Here is a 21334-nt window from a genome sequence, read left to right as displayed (position 1 = left end):
TTCTGGTATCTCTGGTTGTTTGAGGAGACCTGATGGCTTTTGGTATTCGACCTTGACCTTCGCGCAAGTAAGGCACTTACTCACGAAGGTAGCAATCTATGCTTTCATGTTAGGCCACCAGTATAGCTTTTGAGATCCAGATACATCTTATCTGAACCAGGGTGGACGGAGTATCGAGTATTGTGTGCTTCCTTCATGACCACCTCTCTGAGACCTCCGTGTCGCGGGTTCCAGATTCGGTCCATGAGATAGTAAGCTCCGTCACCCTTGACCTCTAAACTCTTATCCATTCCTCACAGGTATTCTCCCATCACATTCTCAGGCTTTAAGGCCTCAAGCTGAGCCTCCTTGATCTGTGAGGACAGATGCGAATGGATAGTCATTGTCAACGACTTGGTTCCCCGACCAGAATACTCCTTCCTACTCAGGGCGTCTGCTACCACATTGGCTTTCCCCGGGTGATATCGAATTTCGCAATCGTAATCGTTAAGTAGTTCGACCCATCGGCGTTGTCTCATGTTGAGCTCTTTCTGGTTTAGTATGTGTTGGAGGCTTTTATGATCAGTGTACACTATGCTCTTCGTTCCGTACAAGTAGTGTCTCCAGATTTCTAGTGCGAAGACGACTGCTCCTAGTTCGAGGTCATCAGTAGTGTAGTTCACCTCATGCATCTTTAGCTGTCTTGAGGCATAGGCGATGACCTTACCTCGTTAAATGAAGATACAACCGAGCCCCTGATTCGATGCATCACAGTATACAACAAAATCTTCAACTCCTTCGGGAAGGGATAATACTGGTGCGGTGCATAAGGCTTGCTTTAGGGTCTGGAATACCTTCTCCTGTTTCTCCTCCCAATTGAATGATACGCCCTTCTGTGTCAACATGGTGAGAGGTTTCGCAATCCGAGAGAAGTTTTGGATGAATCTGCGGTAGTAGCCAGCGAGACCTAGAAATTGACGAATTTCTGTAGACATCTTCGGTGCTGACCAGTTCTCAATGGCTTTAATTTTGGAGGGATCCACATGGATTCCATCTTTACTAACCATGTGTCCTAATAATTCAACTCTTCGTATCCAAAATTCGCACTTAGAGAACTTCGCATATAACTTCTCTGATCGTAGGGTTTCCAGGACTCATCACAAATGATCCCTATGTTCTTGCTCGCTCCGAGAATAGACGAGTATATCATCAATAAAGACAATGATGAACTAACCTAAGTATGGATGACACACCCTATTCATCAAGTCTATGAATGCTGCAGGTGTGTTGGTCAGTCCAAAGGGCATCACAACGAACTCGTAGTGCCCGTAGCGGGTTCGGAAGGCTGTCTTCAAAACATCTTCCTCAAGTACCCATAACTGGTGATACCCGGACCTAAGATCAATCTTGGAGAAGTAACTCGCTCCTTGTAGTTGGTCAAATAGATCGTCGATACGAGGGAGAGGGTAGCGATTTTTGACCGTGAGTTTATGGAGTTCCCTATAATCGATGCACATACGGAACGATTCATCCTTCTTATTCACGAACAAGACCGGAGCTCCCCAAGGTGAGAAGTTGGGCCTTATAAAGCCCTTACTGAGCAGTTCGTTAAGTTGACCGGATAGTTCTTGCATCTCGGCAGGCGCTAAATGATAGGGCGACGTAGCGACGGGGGTAGCTCCTGGGACTAGGTCAATTCTGAACTCAACCTGACGTTTGGGAGGTAAACCTGGAAGGTCCTCTGGGAAGACATCAGGGAAATCACATACGACGGGGATGTCTTTTGGATTTTTCGCTTTCAGACTTGTGTCGACGACGTGAGCAAGAAAGGCGTGATATTCCTTACGCATGTATTTCTGAGCCTGATTACTGGAGATGATACGAAGGCTTGTACCGGGTTTATCTCCATAGATCAATAGAGTTTCGCGATTCGGAGGATTTAGGCGAATGGCTTTGTCGAAGCATAGGATATCGGCACGATAAAGACTCAACCAGTCCATACCAACAATGACATCGAAACTCTTGATTGAGACTGGTATGAGATCGATTGGAAATGCGTGATCGTCTAATGTGAGGGTACAACCTATGTAGATTTCGTTAGAGCTTTCGGTCTTCCCGTTAGCCATTTCTACGATGAATGTTTCTTTTAGTGGTTGAGGGGATTGTTTGAGTAAGTGTTTAAAGTTTTAGTTTACGAAGCTTCTTTCTGCACCAATATCGAATAAGACACAGGCATAAGAGTTGTTGAGAAGAAATGTACCCGTGACTACTGTGGGATCTGCCACCACTTCATTGTGACCAATAGCGAGTAGTCTTCCGGTTCCCCCAGCATTCCCAGCCTTCAGACATTTTTTCTTGAAATGACCAGCTTCACTGCAGCCGTAACAAGTCGGGGTCACTCCCGAGCCGGGAACTTGCGAGACAGGTTTGGGTGGGGCTCTGCAAAACCGAACAGTATGGCCCTTCCGGCCGCAGTTGGAGCACTGCAATTCATGGCAGGGGCCGTGATGGTGAAAGGAACACTTGGTACACTTGGGCAGGTTCCCAATGTAGGCCCTTGTTGGTACGGCTGCGGTTGGAGTGGTGGCAGCATGGACCACCACAATTTTCTGGTCCTTGGAGGGTGGTTGAGTTTTCCTACCTTTCTTCTTATCCAAACACTTCCTCTTTCTGTCGGATGAATCGGGTGGTGTAGTGGTATTTGTGGTTGCTGTTGCTGGAGTGGAAGAAACTTCGTGATTGATTAGACTCTGGGCCAATTCCTTGGCGCTAGCGAAAGTGGTAGGGCGTGGGGCTAGAACATTTCCTCGATACAAGGGCATTAAACCCCAGATGTAACATTCAATCTTCTTGCTTTCAGATGGGATCATATTGGGACACATAGCCGCCAAGTCGCAGAACCTAGCTATGTAGGCTATTATGTCGGTCCCTTTCATCTTGAGGTTCTAGAGTTCTTCCTCAAGTTTTTGGATTTCACCCCTCGGGCAATACTCCCTTCTCATGAGATCTTTTAGAGTGTCCCAGCCCATGGCATTGGCTGTAACCAAGGAGAGTGCACTGACATGGCCGTTCCACCATGTCAATGCCCTGTTAGTGAGGGTGGCAGTTGCGAACTTGATTTTTCTCTCTTCGGGGCAAGAGCACATTTCAAAGACAGCTTCAGTTCTTTCGAACCATTGAGACAATGCCAGAATTCCTCCGGTACCATCGAAGAAGGTGGGTTTACAGTTCATGAAGTCCTTATAAGTGCATCCCTGCACTCTTTGATGGACTTCACCAAATCTAGAGTTGCCACCGCTCGCATCACCGGAGTTCACTTGAGCCATGGCTGCTGTCACAGCTGCAGTCACAGCCATTTGGAACATCACTGGATCGAACTGCGGAGGAGGAGGTGGTGGAGGAGGGGTTTGAGTTGCTGGTCTGCCTCTACTGGGACGCTTTAGTGGAGGCATCTTTCACTAGAAGATCATAGAAATGATAGCAATAGTAAGAGTCTATTGCAAATATGAATAGAGTGTTTCATGGATTAAATCAAGATAACCCAAGATCAGAATGAGAGTTATAATAACAGAGTAGTTAACTGCCAATATACTGGTATTTATGATGTAATACTTGTTCACGAACATTGACCTAACAGTAGGTCTTACATCAAACCATAAGGAAAATGTTGGCAGTTTAGAGGTCTAGTTAGAGTACTTTTAAAGCTAGGAATGTTTACAGACAAAAGATCTACGGAACATCAAGAGGAAAGGCTAATCCTTTAGACAAACGAGTGGGGTAAATAGATGTCTTCTACTGGCGATGGTTACTTGTTGGGTGAACCCTCAGATCCGCTAGTTGACGCATAACTTCCTGAAGGTGTCGATCATGCATCCTTTGACGTGCTCGGAGTTCTCTAACTTCAGCTCGGGATGCAGCTAGCTGATGCTGCAGAGCCTCGTTGGTCCTCCTTGTCCTTTCCATGGATTCTTCGAGTTGGCGGATGCGAACAGTGTTGAGATTCAAGTTGGCATCCACTTCTACAACTCGACCAACGGCTGCTTGACCCAGCTCGACATTCCTGGCAATCCTTCGGATCATGATGGGCAGAACCCGATCCGCTGATCCTCCTTCGCTTATGTTGTAGAAGCTTCGGTCTCCATTGTAAGGTAAGGGCTGGCCCTGCTCCTCGCTCCATCGGTTCAGGGATATTGCCCACAAGGCAGTGGGACCCTGAAATGCCGGATGGGGGTTGGGGTTCGGAGTTCCGGGAGGTAGGTTGTTAACTTCTGGCTCGGAGTTGGAGCTATCCGAAAAGCCTTCTGCTCGGTGGTCATCTAAAGGGATTGGGTGATCATCGTCCGACTTTTCATCGAGCCATCCTCCATTGCCCTGGTTTGGGTAGTACGGATCACCTGGAAGGTGGAAGCCAACCATGATATCTACGCGAGAAAAGGGGAAAGGAAGATTAAGAGATGCACTAACCTAAAGTACTTATAAGATGATCGTCACGAGTTAGTACAATACTTGCATAATGCATACTAATTACATGTGACCGGTGCAGGATAGTATGTCGAATAAGTGACCCTAACTCTAAATCCACAACCAAAAAAGGAACAGGAAGTAAAGAAAAGATCACAAATTCTAAGTTTATAACGCCCTAATCACATGTAACCGGAAAGTATCCATTTAGCAACTATTGCTCCACTAGTAACGACCCTTTTCGGTTCTCACACATGTATATTTTAGAGGTACAGAATACTCCTATAGTATTCTTATGCTAACGTTATTGTGGTAGTGTTGGTAAGTTTTAGACTTGTTGCAACACCACATCCAAACTTAGGCACATGCTAGTCACTCCCAGAAAAATGTAGTTGATCAGGCTACATCCCCCGAAATGTGATTATATGTCTCTAAGCCCAATTGTGCTGTCCAACAATCTTAATACTTTTGTTCTGCTCTAGTGCGATATTGACTTCTGTATTTTATAGTGGTGTGTGTATACATATACTTAGTTAAATCTTTTAAATACTTAACAGTATATATTCTTGGTCAGAGTGTTTTTGTCCCGAAGTGTTTATAGTTCGTATATCTTTTATAGGTTGATATACTTGATTCACTATAAACAATGCTCTGATACCAATCTGTCACACCCCAAAACCGATAACGGCGGAATACATTTCGGGGTGGAGGACGTCATGTACAGTATCATCACAATTGCATAATAGTAAAAACAAGAAACATACAACCATTTCATTACATAGTGAATTTAATTACAAGTGTGTTCTGTAAAGTTTCAATAGACACCAAAAGTAATACAAAAATAAGAGATGGATCTTGTATGCTCCATCTTCTCCCAAAATGCTGCATCTGTACCTGTCAATCGTTGACCTAAGGATACAAGTTATTTGAAAACGAGTATCAACATAAAGCTGGTGAGTTCATAAGAGTTTAGTGTGAATTTTTGTATAAAATGCATTAGAACATATAGTATGTAAGCTGCGATTTACAGTTTGAAAGTAGTAGAAAAGTCCTAGAAAATCCTATATTTTCCAGAAAATACATCGTGAGTGAAAATCTTCAAGTTGCAAGTAAGTTTCATTGATGAAAACCGTTTATTGTAAGAGCGTTTTAGTAATTTACTTCGGGATATTAACTCATACTTTACTTTAGTATTTTAGAGTGGATATAGTGTGTTTCCTTGTATACGACTGATAGTGAGAGTAATAGAGAACCCCATGACTACCCCAGTCATGCATAGTGTAGTGAAGTAGTGTCATCCCTGGGCTTGCACGACTCGGACTGAAGTTAATAGTCGGGATGTAATAGTGTCTGCCCCGTATAGATCTATACATGTAGCGTCGTCTTCCTGTCGGAAAACTCTGGGCATAGTGTGTACCGAACAGTGTATCTTGTAGTGAGTTAGTGTGTATCTTCCGAATTAGTGATTTATCTTGTATTATAGTGTAGTAGTCTTTCATCTAGTTAGTAGTGTGTTCTCCTATTCGTATATTGACCTGTAATAGTGTGTATTATAGTGTGTAAAGTAGTAGCAGTAGCAAGTAGTAGTAGCCTTAACTATACCTATTATAGTTAGCTGTATGGTTCTTGTCAAGTTAATGGTTTAGGCATCAAATGGAATGAAAATATTCGTATCCAACACTAATATAAATGATATATAACTAATAAATCAACGACAGTCGGACGGATAACAACTACCCTAAGCCCACTATCAAACAAGAACAGGAATTAAGGCGAGCCATCCGTCCTAAGTCCTTCAAGTCATACTTATATAAATATATTAGTATGGTTACATTTTATAAAAAATCTATTTAATAAAAATCTTTTCCAAAGGGAACATTTATAAAATTGTTTGTTTATCCAAAATAGTTTTGAAAACGCAAAATTCCTTTATAAGTCATAATGGTAAATCACATGTGATTTGAACTAAGGGTGGTGAATCACATGTGATTAATTTCCATAGACATGTATATTTGACTTGTATCCACCCACCCTAAAACATATAAAAACATTTGAAAGGTTCATTAAAGGGGTATGAACTCACCTGAAATCAAGTAAATCGGGTAAATCAGGTGAAAGTGTCAGTTGAGCGTTTGGTGCCAAATAAGGACTTGTACACCTTTTAAGACCCTATTAACATATAGAATTTGTGTTTTACAAGAAATTAGCCATTTTATGCTTTTTATTAAAACATTAAGACATACTAGCATTGATTCGAGGTCTTAGGGCTTAGAAGTGGTTCTCGGGGATTATACAAGGCCAAAAAGGGGTTACGGGGGAGTCCGAGAGTTTACTCCCTTGGAGTTTACGGCCCAGAGGGAAATCCTTGGGAGTTTACGGCCGTAAGCCCCTAGGCTTGGCCGTGAACTCTTGTTCACCCCCAAAAATGACTGCTAAAGCCCTAAATCAATCCCATATATTTTCTAGTGAATGTCTAGGACCAAATTTAGGAGTTTAAACCTTCATTTAGTGTCGTTTGCAGGAGTTTATGGTCCTATCTTATGCGTGGGCCGTAAACTCTATATTACCCCTCAAAATGTGTTGTTTAATGGCCCTAAACATTCCCTAAATTCATATCTAAATTCTAACATGCCTTGGATGAGTTTTTGGGGCCATTTTACATGAAAAAGGGGTGTTTACGGCCTAAGAATGTGCTTGGGCCGTAAACTCTTCTTAATGCCCTAAAACTTATGGTTTTAATGTTAAAACACTCCTAGGTAAAACCCCTAACTAGTATCCAAGCTTTTAAGAAGGAAATTTGGGACTTTTTGGCACTATTTGGGTGTTTATGGCCTAAGGAGCTTCTTAGGCCGTAAACTCCTTTTCCATGTCTCAAACATGTGATTTTTGAGTTATAAAGACAATATTGTATGTTTAGAACAAGTTAGGGTTGAAGATCTTACGTTTAAGAGCCGGAAATCGCGGTTTTGGAGTCGAAATCGGGTCTAGAGAGAGAAAGTAGTGAGAGAGTGGGTTTTTGGGTGGTAAAAATGTACAAAGTGATATACATCTCCTTTATATATGCCTCGTGTGTTGCACCCGATACACGACTACCCGATGTTGAAGTTTAACGGAGTTAAATTTTTTTTTACCCGAGTGAAGTGGTTGAAAAGTAATATAACTTTATTTTGTTTAACGAGATTAACATTAACAAGTTATATTTACTCATACTAAATGACATGAAATATATATATAAATAGATCTTTATTTATTGACGACTCTAAATATTACGGAATCTTTTATAAAGCGACGAATTCCGTTAGTGAAAACGGGATTTTATAACGGATAAATGTTGGGTTGCTACATAATAACATCATATATACCAATCATGTTTTCCCAATCCAGGTTATGTGATTCACTCTAATCATGAGCTACCTTACTCTACTCAAATTGAGTTTAGAGTTTTTTGCATGGTCCTTCTTTTCTTCAATGCAGAGGTACCTTCGCTTCTTATACGATTTGTATCATCTTTCTCCATTATAATTTGTTTCATCAATATAACCCCTAAGACTTTCAATCTTAACCACTGAAGTTTATGGTTATACAACATCTGTGTTCATGATCTTAGTCTCATGCTACTATGTACTAAGTGAAACCCAAAGCTCAACACCTCTAATGAATTGACAGTGAATCTCATGATTCAAGATCTTACTTGTTACACTATGAAATCTCCTTTTTCTTTTGAGTGATCTTTATGAGTTTGCCTTTCACCAATGCTTCTCTAACCCTAAAAGATCCTTTTTTTTTTGAGATTTCCTCTTTTCCTTGTCATTATAAATTTTATCCTACCTACTTGTTCAACAGATCGTAATGATCTCACAAGTACTTCATTCAAATTCGGTCTTATGTTAAGTATCAAAATTATGAATTGAAGCAAAAGCCACCCCCTTTAATCTTTAAAAGAAGCCTTTCAAAAATTCTCAAAAAGTTATTGATCGTTACTCCATGGGAAACCAAGCAAGCACTTTAATGTCTCTCTTGACATTAAAGGAAGTGATTTCTGCGTAGAATCAATTGTTTTATGTTAGATTTTGACATCACATATAATCCCTAAAACATCGTTTTATTTCCTGATCTTTTACACCCTACGCATGAAAATTTTAATTTTCCAAATTCTAGTTCTGATTTCGATTGATCATCAAAGCACTATAGGTACAGAGATTCAAGTGTCATACGAAATGATTGGGTTAAAGTTGATGCTGAATCAGCAGCTATCAAAACGCTTGGAGATTTGAAAAAGTGGATTTTATGAAACGACATGAAAAAGGGAACGTTTCTTTCTCTCTCCTGCATCATCCTCGGCATGCCAACTGTAGACCCATCAACTTAGGCGCTACTTATGAGACATTCCAAGATTTCAGCCAAAATTTTCTCTCTCCTCAGTGTACCTATAAAAGGAATTGGAACGACACACTCTTATCCATTATCAATTCCAAAATCCTCTCAAAGAAACCCGATGATTTTCTACAACTGTTCACTAAGTTCTTCAAGCTACTTCAATGGCAGACTCATCCTCAGTTCATGATACCTCAATTCGTCAACATCTTCTCACCATCAAACCTCAATAGAATCTAATCATCGATCTTACGCCGTTCATCTATGAGCCATATATGTTGTACGTGGTTAAGTGTCTCAAATACACACCCCTCATCGAAGAACTAACTAAAGTTGAAGTGGTTCCCATGTTGTGCTTGTCTCTTATCTACGCTTTTGCCTTTTATGATAAAATCAGTGAACACATTCACTTTGAACTTCACAATGAGAAGACCTCCATCTCCAAGAATCGATTATGTGCCCTAATCGGTCTTGCTCAAGATTCCTCTTTGGTAAATCCCGACTCCGTTACTATTGGTCAATTATTTTCAATGTTCTATCAGATGGGGTATACTAAAACCCAAACCACCATTACGAATTTCAAGAAGTCCTGGCTTCCTCCCTAATGGAATGGTCTTTTTACGTTATTATTCAAGGGACTGTCTGAGCGAAGCGCTGGCTCCGATGGTGCAAGTAATTCCTTCATGACAGTACTATACGGGTTGTACCACGACATTAACCTTGATTATAGGACCATCATATGGCAGCAGTTGGTTCAAAGCCTGGTTTCTTCATCCAGATATTCTGAGATATTCTGCGGGTGTTTCTGGTCTATTATCACCCAATGGGCAATGGACCGCCTTCGTGTTCCAATAATGGTGGATTCCCTGCTCTCATCCATTGCTACCTTTCATATGACGAAGATCATTGTCACTGATCCATCGAAGTTTTCATTTATTGGCTCTATTCCTAAATCGATGCTCAGTCGTATTTCTGCATCGAGTAATATTCTACAAGAATACAGGAAGCGTCCATCGGCTGGTCCAAGAGAGCTTACGCAAGCAATGGTTCGGTCCATTGAGGAAGCTGACAAGCCAGCCAAGAGGGGCAAAAAGCCCGAGACACAGAGGGGAGAACAGGTCTCCAAAAAAACCAAGGGGCAAACCCCCAAGAAGCGAAAGACTAATAAACCTGTCCCTTCTCAGGTTCAACCGAAAAAGCAAAAGAAGCCGGCTCGGAGGCTTATTCTGCAATCTTCAAGCGATCCAGAATATGTCCCTCCTAAGCACAAAAGCGCTTCTCCATCGGAATCTGAGAGCGAAAGCTCAGAAGAAGAGGCTTCAGGCAGAGGTGATACTCCACCTCACTCTCCTACCCCAAACATTCCAGTTCGCTCCAATCCCCCTTCACCTATCCCTATAACAATCCCAGTATTCACCTCTCAACCATCCACTACAATTCCCATTCCCACTCCCATATTCACAGATACTACCACTACCACTCCAACTCGCTCTACTGTTCCTGACCCACCTACAATCAAACCTCCAGTCACAACCAAAACACATGTTCCAGCCGAACCTCCACCTTCTTCCAAACCTTTATCTCCTACGCAATCTACTGAAACCACTCCTATACTGGGTGGTGAGGATTTGGAGTTTCATTCCACATACTTCAGTCCTTACAGAGTGCAGAGTGATGACGATGACGATAAGCCAGTTACCAAATGTCATTTAAAGGTTGTCAACGAAAAGCTTGACAACCTGCTTTCCTCATCTTCCTCTACATGTGGTGCCTATTCTGAAGCTGCATTGTAGGCTTTATTCTCCTCAGTTGTCACCGAACACAGCACTTCCTTGTCTGATGCAGCTAAGGCAATTGCAACATCCACTTCTCAATGCCAACAGGCCTCCACTGCTGTTGACGCTTCCACTAAAGAATGCAAGGAAGCGACCGCAAAAGTCGATAAATTAGTCTCCGAAGCTCACATATTTTTAGACTCCTTGTAGGGTGTTGCTGCCAAAAATGCTAAACTGGTCAACGCTTCGGTCAAGAACCTTCAGAAGTCCATTCAAGCTGAGCGATCGAACTTTGAAGCAGCACGCCTGGCCATTCAACAAGCCAACAAGAAACTCCATGATAATGTCAACGATCGCTTAACTTAACTAGAAGCAGAGTTAGCTGTGGAGAATAGAATTATGGATGAGCTTGATCGACGTACCTATCAGCTCAAATTGCAAACTCAGAAGCTGCGTTCTACTGAGGCTGCCCTTAATGACCTCAAGTCAGAATGGGAAGTTATCAGAATTTCTGCTGGAGACGTTCACTCAATCCTTCTTCATCTTGTTGAGGCTCATGATCCGGTCATTACTATCACAGTGAGATGCCATTTGGTGGAAAAACTCAAACCGGTGTTGGATTTTCTTAGCCGTATTAAAGGTGGTCCGGTTACCGGGGTCCAACTGAAACAAGAGGGATAGAAAGTTTCATTGCAACCTCCTCCTTCCGGATCAAAGCCATCAGCTGGACTGTCTGCTGGACCGAAGGTTAATGTAGTTTCGGTCAGCAACAAAGACAAAAAGAAGATGAAAATTGGTGATGATGATACAGATAATGAAGATGATGTATATGCTGAAAATCCGCCAAATCCCTTCCAAAAAGTTAAATCTTCAGTAAAAGAACTGGAAGAAAACATAAAGAAGCAGCAAGCTGAGCTGGAAATGAAGCGAAAGGAGACTGAGCTCCTTGAAAAGAAAAAGTCCCTGTTTCCCATGTGGACAAAAGAATCGCTTCAGAGATGTGTAATTGACGAGCCAACTGTTCTCTGGCTCGAACCAATAATGTCCTTTGGTCTTGAAAACTCCAAGGATGCACAGTTCGACATGCCAATCACCCGAAAGGCATTCATCTTCCACTGCTTTAACTCGACTGTTGCTATTCCTTCTCCAGACCCGAAGGTAGATAGGGATCTTCTGGAGTTTTACTTGGAGTTTGCTCAACCCTAATACCAGACCTGGAGCTCTAAGAAGATAACCACATTCAAGGTGATGAAGCCCTATTCAGCATGGGAATTTATTAATGTCAAATTCAGGGTGACTCGAGGAACCGAAGGCTCAGTCTACCATTTTTCCCTTGCTGATCTACCAAATCTCAACCCCCATGACTCGATACTCCTCAACAACATTCTTCTGCTAAATCCTCAGGACTATCGGCCAACAATCGATCATGTCAAGCGTATGCTTGTTTGCTACATTCATGAGGTAGCGAAGATGGACCAGGAAATTGCCTCTGCCATACATAAGCGACCAATGATCAAACCTATGGGCAAATCTAGCATTGTCAATACAATGATCTAGGGGAAGATAGATTCAACATATCACACGATCATGTTTCTCAGGGGCGAAGGTCAAAAATGTATGTTCGCTCTTGTTGATAAACACCTCTTCTCTACATCTTGTCTTGAGCATATATTGGAGATTCTACAGAGGTGTGACCAGAATAGTGCTGCTGATAAGAAGCTTTTTGTTGACATGATAAGGTGGTACATTCAATTCCAACAGACACTTCTTGCCATTATTCCTAAACTGTTTAAAGTTGTAAAGACAGTAAGGCATGCTCAGAAGAAATAATCTCTCACCTCATTTGACGCAAAGGGGGACATTGTTGAGTCTATTGGGTTGCATCATGCGCTCGGTCCATAGCCCAGGTCGAATGTCGGTATTGGGTTTTTCCAGCTGTACATAATTTTGTATTAGGGTTTAGTATATAAGCTGCATGCATGCAGACTTAGATGGAAACGTTTTGATTGTTTTTGTTTAAGATCTATCGTAAACCCTAGCTCGCCTCTACAGCGCAAGTTCTTTATCGAGCTCTGCTGAGGTGTGACTTTGTTTGAATCATAAGCATAAGTTTGATTTTGTTTTGTGTTCATACTCATATTATTCTTAAACTGTTTGATTACTTTTTTCGTGCTTGTGAAAGATCTAATCGATCTAAGAGTTTATAACACTACAATGTGGTAATTGTTATTATATGAAAATCCGACAAGCGGTAAGTATTTATCCCAGTTACCACCGAACTCCAAGACACATGCACGAAGCATATCTTCTACTGTTGGATTGTTCTCTCCGTCTGACCATTTGTCTGGGGATGATAAGTGGTGCGGAAAGTAACTCAAGATCCTAATTCACGTTGCATACTCCCCCAAAAGTGAGAAATGAAGCGAGTATCACGATCGGAAATGATCTTTAGTGGCACACCATGTCTTGCAACAATTTCATCCAAGTATACTTGTGCGTATTTCTCCAATGGAGCTATTTCACGCATGGCAAGAAAATGTGCACTCTTAGTCAGGCGGTCGACGATTACCTAAATGCTATCATGCTATCTAGCAGTCTTTGGCAATTTGGTAATAAAATCCATGGACAGCTCTTCCCACTTCCATACAGGAACACTAAGACTTTATGGGGTTCCATAAGGCTTTTGGTGCTATGTTATGACTTGTAAGCATATTAAGCATTCCTGTACATATCTTCCAATGTCTCTCTTTAATCCAGGCCACCAATAATCAGCTCTTACATCATAGTACATTTTACTTGTACCAGGATGTATTGACAGCTTAGACTTATGAGCTTCATCTAAAATCTTCTGTCATAATCCACCAATATTTGGAATCCATAGTCGATTCTTAAATACTTTTAATCCTCATGGATCATCAAGTAAAACATCAGAATAATGTACCATTCCTTCCTTCTTCACATTTTCTAGCTTTAAGGCCTCAATTTTCCACTTCTCTAGTTCATCAAGAATAGTAAACTTCAGCGTAGTGTGAGTAATCGTATAACACATACTATTACGATAAACCTTCCTGCTAAGTGCATCTGCAACCACGTTAGCCTTTTCAGAATGGTACATGATTTCGCAGTCATAGTCTTTGATCAGCTCCATGGCTCGTTGCTGTCTAATATTCAGAGTTTCCTGACTGAATATATACTTAAGACTCTTGTGCCACTGCAGGGAGTTCAAGATCATGGGTGGGATATTTCTTTTCATAATCTTTCAGTTCTCTTGAGCCATAGGCTATCACTTTACCACGCTGCATCAATACACAACCGAGTCACATTCTTGAAGCATCGCTATACACGAAGAAATCATCATCACCTTCTGGGAGTGATAAGATTGGAGCATGAGTCAAAAGATCTTTTAGACTTGAGAAAGATTTTTCTTGGGCTTCACCCCATTCGAACTTCACTTCCTTCCGTGTAAGACTCGTGAGAGGTATGGCTATACGAGAAAAGTTTTTAATGAATCTTCGGTAATATCCCGCGAGACCTAAGAAACTTCAAATTTCGGAAGCATTACGGGGCACTTCCCAATTTTGAATGGCTTTGATTTTGATAGGATATACGGATACACTGTCACTAGAAATAACATGGCCGAGAAATTGAACTTGACGAAGCCAAAATTCACATTTCGAGAATTTAGCAGAAAGTTTCTCCTTTCGAAGAAGTTCTAAGATTTCACGAATATGAATGGTATGATCGGCTTCCGAATTGGAATAGATTAGAATATCGTCAATGAATACGATGATAGACTTATCGAGCATTAGGCGGCATACTCGATTGATCATATCCATGAATACACCAGGAGCATTTATCAAACCGAATGGCATGACAAGGAATTCGAAATGCCCATAACGAGTATGGAAAGTAGTATTCGGTACATCTTGCTCTTGTACTTTCAACTGATGATAACCAGATCTCAAATCAATCTTTGAGAAATAGCTATCACCCTGAAGTTGATCGAACAAATCGTCGATGCGAAGTAGTGGGTACTTGTTCTTGATAGTCACCTTATTTAATTCACCATAATCAATGCACATTCTCATCGATCTGTCGTTCTTCTTGACAAACAATACTGGAGCACCCCAGGGAGAGGTACTCGGTCGAATAAAGCCTTTGTCAAGTAATTCCGGCAGTTGGATCATCATTTCTTTCATCTCGGCTGGCGCAAGATGATAAGGAGTCTTTGCAATCGGAGCAACACCAGGCACAAGGTCAATTCTTTATTCTACTTGTCTGTCCGGAGGAAGTACAGGCAGATCATCGGGGAAAACATCAGGATATTCGTTAACAATGGGAATATCATTTACAGTTGGATTCTCCTTTCTTGAGATGTCAACTGTATAGGCCATATAGATAGGACAACCATTCGATATAAATTTACGAGCTTTGAGGAAAGAGATTATTTTAAGATCCTTTGTTCACCGTAGACATGAATAGAATCTTCCCCTTCAATAGGAATACGTACCATCTTTTCGTAACACAAGAGTTCTGCATGGTTCTTTGACAACCAATCCATGCCGAGAATAATATCGAAGTTGGGCAAAGAGATAGGGATTAGGTTAGCAAGAAAATTATAGCCTTCAATTTCTATGACACAATCCCTATAGATTTTATCAGCAAGTAATGATATACTTCCCGCAGTATCTACATGAAATGGTTGCGCGAGTACATAGCAGGCAGTTTGAAAAGAATGCGCAAATTAATAAGATACGAAAGAATCTGATGCACCAGAATCAAATAAGATGTGAGCATGTCTAGAGTTGAGAAGAAATGTACCCATCACAACATTCGGGTCCTCACGTGCTTCCTCTATGGTAATCTGGAATGCACGACCCTTAGCTTTTGGCACCTCATCCTTTTTAGCTGGAGTATTGTTTGGTTGTTGGTTAGGGACTTGACGTCTTGCTGGTTGTTGAACAGAAGCTTGACTTCCCATCACTTGGCTGGTAAGAGTAGGGCAAAAACGCTTCTTGTGGCCAGTAATACCACATGCATAGCAAGTCACATCCTTCCTTGGGCAAGCTGGCTTTATATGACCCATTTCTCCAGACCCATAACAGACAATGGATTCCTTGTCTATTTTGCATTGACCCGGATGATTCCTTCCACAAACGCGACATGAAGGCGATTGAATAGAAAAAGATTGTGACCTGCCACGGCCACAAAAAGCACTTTAAGATTACGCTTGCTTGGTAGGATCAGTTCGAACAGATTCAGCAGGTAAAATAGTGGAAACATGAGTAGTTCTTTCAGTATGTGGATGCTTTGGAATAGTAAGAGTGGCATCATGTATCTCTAAGTCATGTTCACATCTTCGAGCATACTCAACGGCTTTATCGAATGAAATAACATCCCGATTGGCAACGAAATCATGGATTTCGTGTCGTAGTCCCTCCATGAATAACTGAATTTTCTCATCTTTACTTGGAATATACTTCGTAGCAAACCTTGCTCTTTGATTAAACTGAGTTTCATACTCATTCACAGTCATTCCTCCGTGTTTAAGCTCGAGGAATTCCATCTCCAATGTTCTCCTCATATCTAGAGGACAATATTTCTGTTGCACACGAGCCTTGAACAACTCCCAGGATAAGTTCTATTGGTCACATCCGTTGAGAGCTTCATATGTTGCTTCCCACCAGACTAAGGCTTCTCCAATGAGCATTGCAGAAGCATAGATAGCCTTGTCTTCATCATCCACATGAGTGACACGAAATACCTCTCTCGGTGTTTTGAATCCAAGTTAGAACAACTATAGGATTAAAGACACCAGAAAACCCCGTAGCACCACTACTCCTGAAATCTTTGAACGAGGGATGCTTCACCTTTCCGGTTGAAGATTCTCCATTGGCTTTCTCTTTTCATTTATCACCATTCTTTTTGTGTTCTTCGAGAGTCTGTCGAATAGCACCGGTAAGTTTACCTAAGATTCGCTCCTCACGAGGAGGTACTGGAGTATTCACTTCCTCGGGTTGACGATCTCCACCAACCTCAGGGGTAGGGCTACTTACTTGTTCAACCATCGATCTGAAATATGGAGTAACATTGTATTTTAGAATATTAGGGTTTATTATTATCTAATACTTTTACATATATATTTCCTATTGTTTGTATCCCTATACTTACAATGATTAAGTTCATATATTGAAATTCCTATAGTTTAAGTCTAAATACCAATCCGTGGAATTTAGTTCGCTTAAACTACTGCCCTGATACCATGATTGAAAGACCCCAACTTTCGTATTTTTGAAAGACCCAAACTTTCATACTTCACAATATTATTACTCCAGAACATGCTACTTGCATATTCATAAAAGCAATATCTTACATTGCTAAAGAGATTACAAACTACTGTATACAAACCGACTATTACAAAGTCTTATACCTGCCCAAGATATTGTAATTTATACAAACATAAACTGAAGTACAAAAGTACTATTACAAACTATTCTAAATCTTTTAACAGTATGTGATCATACTAGTTACTTATCACCTGCAATTGTTAAACATTGATAGGGTAAGTGGTAATGCTTAGTGAGTTCAATAATAGATGCAATACAACGTTATGCCATATATATACTTCAATATGGCAGAAGCAAAGAGGAACAACAAAGACATATGTGAAATCGTGTGACAAGCGTTCATATCAACCAAAGACTTTATTCAAAAATATACTTTGATATGCTTGATATATATCAATAAAACTTTGGCCCAAATGGCATAGAAGACATGCAATTTTTGATTAACATCTTGTTAGATTTCAGGCTTAGAGTCATGTCTAACCATTTGCCAATGCCATAGAATAGAAGTCATTCTCTTATAAAGACATGTTCTACATGGCCAGAGGCTACGTACTAGTACCAATGTGAATCTAAGTCCTTTCACTGATCACATGGTCAAAGGTATTACATTTCCTATAAACATAGCGAATAAAATAACACGGAAAAATAACCCGAAATAATATCACTGAAAAGCACATAGCACGTATAACACATAACATACAATTGTTCTTATATCTTTTGATGCAACTTTCAGAACAAACAAGTAAGTTAATGTATATAAATTAAAACATACTATTAATCAAATATGATTGTACTAAACACATTTTCTTTATATAGGTATAAAATGGTATTTGTTCCATTCAAAGTAGTTGACCACCACAAGAAATCAGTTATTGTTGGTTTTGGGTTTCTGAGTAGAGAGACAATTGAGTCGTACGCATGTGACACATAATGAAAAAACTGCAAGAAAAGGTATAATAAAAATCCAGTATATAATCATATATGATTATATAGTATTATCAAAGATGATTCATATATAAATTATCAGATATCATACTATATAACCATATATGATTAACTATTCTAATAATATGAATTATCAAATATCATACTGTATAAACATTTATGATTACATAGTATGAAATATGATAATACATTATATAATCATATATTATTACATAATCATATTATGAAAATACTTAATCATATATAATTAATCATATATGATTATGATAATATGAGTTGTCATATATCATACTATATAATCATAAATGATTATATAGTATGATATAATCATATATAATTAAGTATTTTAATAATATGATTATATAACCATATATGATTAATCGTATATAATTATAATAATATAAGTTATCATATATCATACTACATAATTATATATGATTATATAGTATGATATATGATGATACAGTATATATAATCATATATGATTAATCATATATGATCAATCCTACATTACAGTACATATATGATATATTATTAATTATATATGATTAATCATATATGATCAATCCTAGATTATAACACATATATGATATATAATTAATCATATATGATTAATCATAAATCATATATCCTATATTACAGTAATAATATATGATTAATCATACATCATATATTCTACATTATAGTAATCATATATGATTACTCATATATAATCATATATAATTAATCATATATAATCATATATGATTAATCATATATAATCAATCCTACATTACAATACATATATGATATATGATTAATCATACATCATATATCCTATATTACAATTATCACATATGATTAATCATATATGACTACTCATATATGATATATCCAAATAGGTATATAATTTATACTTATATAAGTAAAATTGTTCATTCATAGGTTACCGGTGATTTATTTAAAAACAAAGACATCAAGAAGAAATTTAACAAGCTTGTTTGGAACATGCATATCAAACCTGATGAATTTGAAAAGAAGTAGGAGTTGATTATTAATGAATTCAATCTAGAAGATAGAAGATGGTTCAATGATATGTTTGAATTACGTGACAAATGGATACCTGCGTACTTTAGTGACATAAGAATGTTTGGATTGATGAAAACCACTTCAATATCAGAAAGCATGAATTCCTTCTTCAACACGTACTCTCAATCTGGAAATTTACTTTTACATTTCATGATGAACTATGACACATCAGTTCAAAAACAAAGAAACACACAACAGGAGCTTAATCATCAAACAAACAATGCGGTATATAAATTTATTTCACCACGGCCACTAGAAAAACATGCTACAAAAGTTTATACAAATACATTGTTTTATGAAGTACATAAAGAAATCTATAAAGGTTCCTGGTACTATCAATACGAACATGTTGGAACAAAGAATGGATGGGAGTTATACAAAGTGGAACAATTGAATAAAAACAGTGATCTAAAAATAGAATTTGAGGTAATATATTCTTTTTTTAAATGTTGTTGAATCAGAACATAATATACAACAATATTCAGTTATGATTATAAAACACTTAATGCTTTATTTTTATTTTGAACAGGTAGAAATAAAACTTCCAAAAAATGATGTAAAATGTACTTGTGAACACTTCAACCGCTTTGGGACTTTGTGCAGGCATGCATTCAACATACTCATGAAACATGGAATTAAAGAGATACCTGAACATCACATTGAGAATCATTAGAGAAAGCATGTGATATCAAGGCATTTTCATTTTGGTAGATGTGTATATGATACAGGAGACAGTGAAATTAACAGATCTTTCAATCAAGCATGCTACAACTTTGAAGCATGTTTGCAATACGTAAGAAAAAGTAAAGAAAAAATGAATTTGTTTGTTAAGAACACAGAAAGCATGTTGAAGGAATATGAAAACTATCCTAAAAATGAGTTGCAGAAGAATAGGATAGATGTTGAAGAGGTAGCAAAGCTTATGGGAATATCTATTCCAAAAGACATTGACATCAATGTTCCAAATGTTCAAAGAAATAAATTGAAGGGTTTTGAGCATTCTAACACTCCTAACGTGTACATGCCACCCTAGAAACCTTGGATCTATGTTTTACTAAGATACATGCAAAATTTTGCTTTTCCAAGGTTATTAACCTAACTAGCATGGCATGGGGAACTTTTAAACATAATAGCTAGTAAAAGTACATACCTTTTATTGTTTAAATTCCTTGAGAACCTTGTGAGCCTAGCACCTCAAGTGTGATGCCTCAAATGTCTCACACAACACCACAACACCTGGAATAACCTAGATAGAAGTTCACTAACACTCAAAATTCAGCTAGCCCTCTTGTACTTTCTTGTAGTGGCCGATTTTGCTAGACATGGGGTCTTTATATAGTTGTGACACAAGTAGGGTTACACCATGTAAACCCTAATTGTCATGGATTTCCATATTGCATGATCCATGGGTTTATAACTCCCATGGACTATCCATGGAGAACCTTATGGGTTTAGCCCAATTCATATAAACTGTGGATCATTAGCCCACTATACAAGAATGGATGATTTACACAATCAACCCCGTATATTTAATTAGTCTCCTTTTGATCACTTAATTAATTCTAAATTAATTCTTGATCAATACTAATAAAATAATATTGTTAATATATTAGAACTTGTTATATATTAATAAACCTTAAGTGTCCTTTTCTCATTTTGGTCTATCCAAATGTTGCAATGCCATGCAATCCAAATGGACCATGCCAACCGGGTAAGTCTAATAACTATAACTGCAAGAATGACTTCAGGAACCGATCAACAATTGTAGCTCTTTCAAGGTCTCACGGAACTGAGATGATGATGATACGCCATTTAAGATAAGTGATCATAAAATCCTATGTTCTAGATATCAGTTGGACAAATACATGGAACAAAGTCTTACTTATTGTTCAACAATTTGTGTCCCGATTTTCGATTTATTGGACATAGAACTTAATCGAACAAATCAATTTAGTTCTGACCGGGCCCGGTACATAGGTCAAAACAAAATCATCGACGGGCCTAGATATCACTTCTAATCCAAGAAGAAATAGATAAACTTCAACTCATATGCTTGTTCTATTACTTGTTAAATCATACACAAAGGAACGTTTTATAACATCGAGTTACCAATGTGTTTTCGTACAATTAATGTATAACCAAGTCATAGTCAACAACTCATATCTCTATGTTTGAAGACTTATATGATATTGTCGTCTCACAATCACTCGAGATAAATTCCATGAAGTGATGCAAGTGAGCTTGGGTTGAATCCAATACTAAGAACTTATGAGCACTCATGAGTGTTATAGCACCTCTTGTTATGTCCAACAACTTAGACATCTACAAGCCAACTCATGACAATTTTGATTCATATCTACTTCCAACATATGACCGACTGTGGAG

At 38.9% G+C, this 21334-nt stretch overlaps 1 protein-coding gene across 1 annotated transcript; it reads left to right on the top strand.

Moving 5' to 3' along the window:
- The first annotated feature begins 19006 nt into the window (after positions 1–19006).
- LOC145010849 (uncharacterized) lies at positions 19007–19982 on the top strand. The gene is made up of 3 exons (XM_078969402.1): positions 19007–19375; positions 19479–19552; positions 19661–19982. Exons 1-3 carry the CDS (start codon positions 19007–19009, stop codon positions 19980–19982), a joined length of 765 nt encoding a protein of 254 aa, XP_078825528.1.
- The last annotated feature ends 1352 nt before the right edge of the window (positions 19983–21334 follow it).

This window comes from Lactuca saligna, chromosome 1 (assembly GCF_052625555.1).
Source record: "Lactuca saligna cultivar CGN05327 chromosome 1, ASM5262555v1, whole genome shotgun sequence".
In the NCBI taxonomy this organism is placed as follows: domain Eukaryota; kingdom Viridiplantae; phylum Streptophyta; class Magnoliopsida; order Asterales; family Asteraceae; genus Lactuca; species Lactuca saligna.
This window is presented reverse-complemented; position numbering and strand designations above follow the sequence as displayed.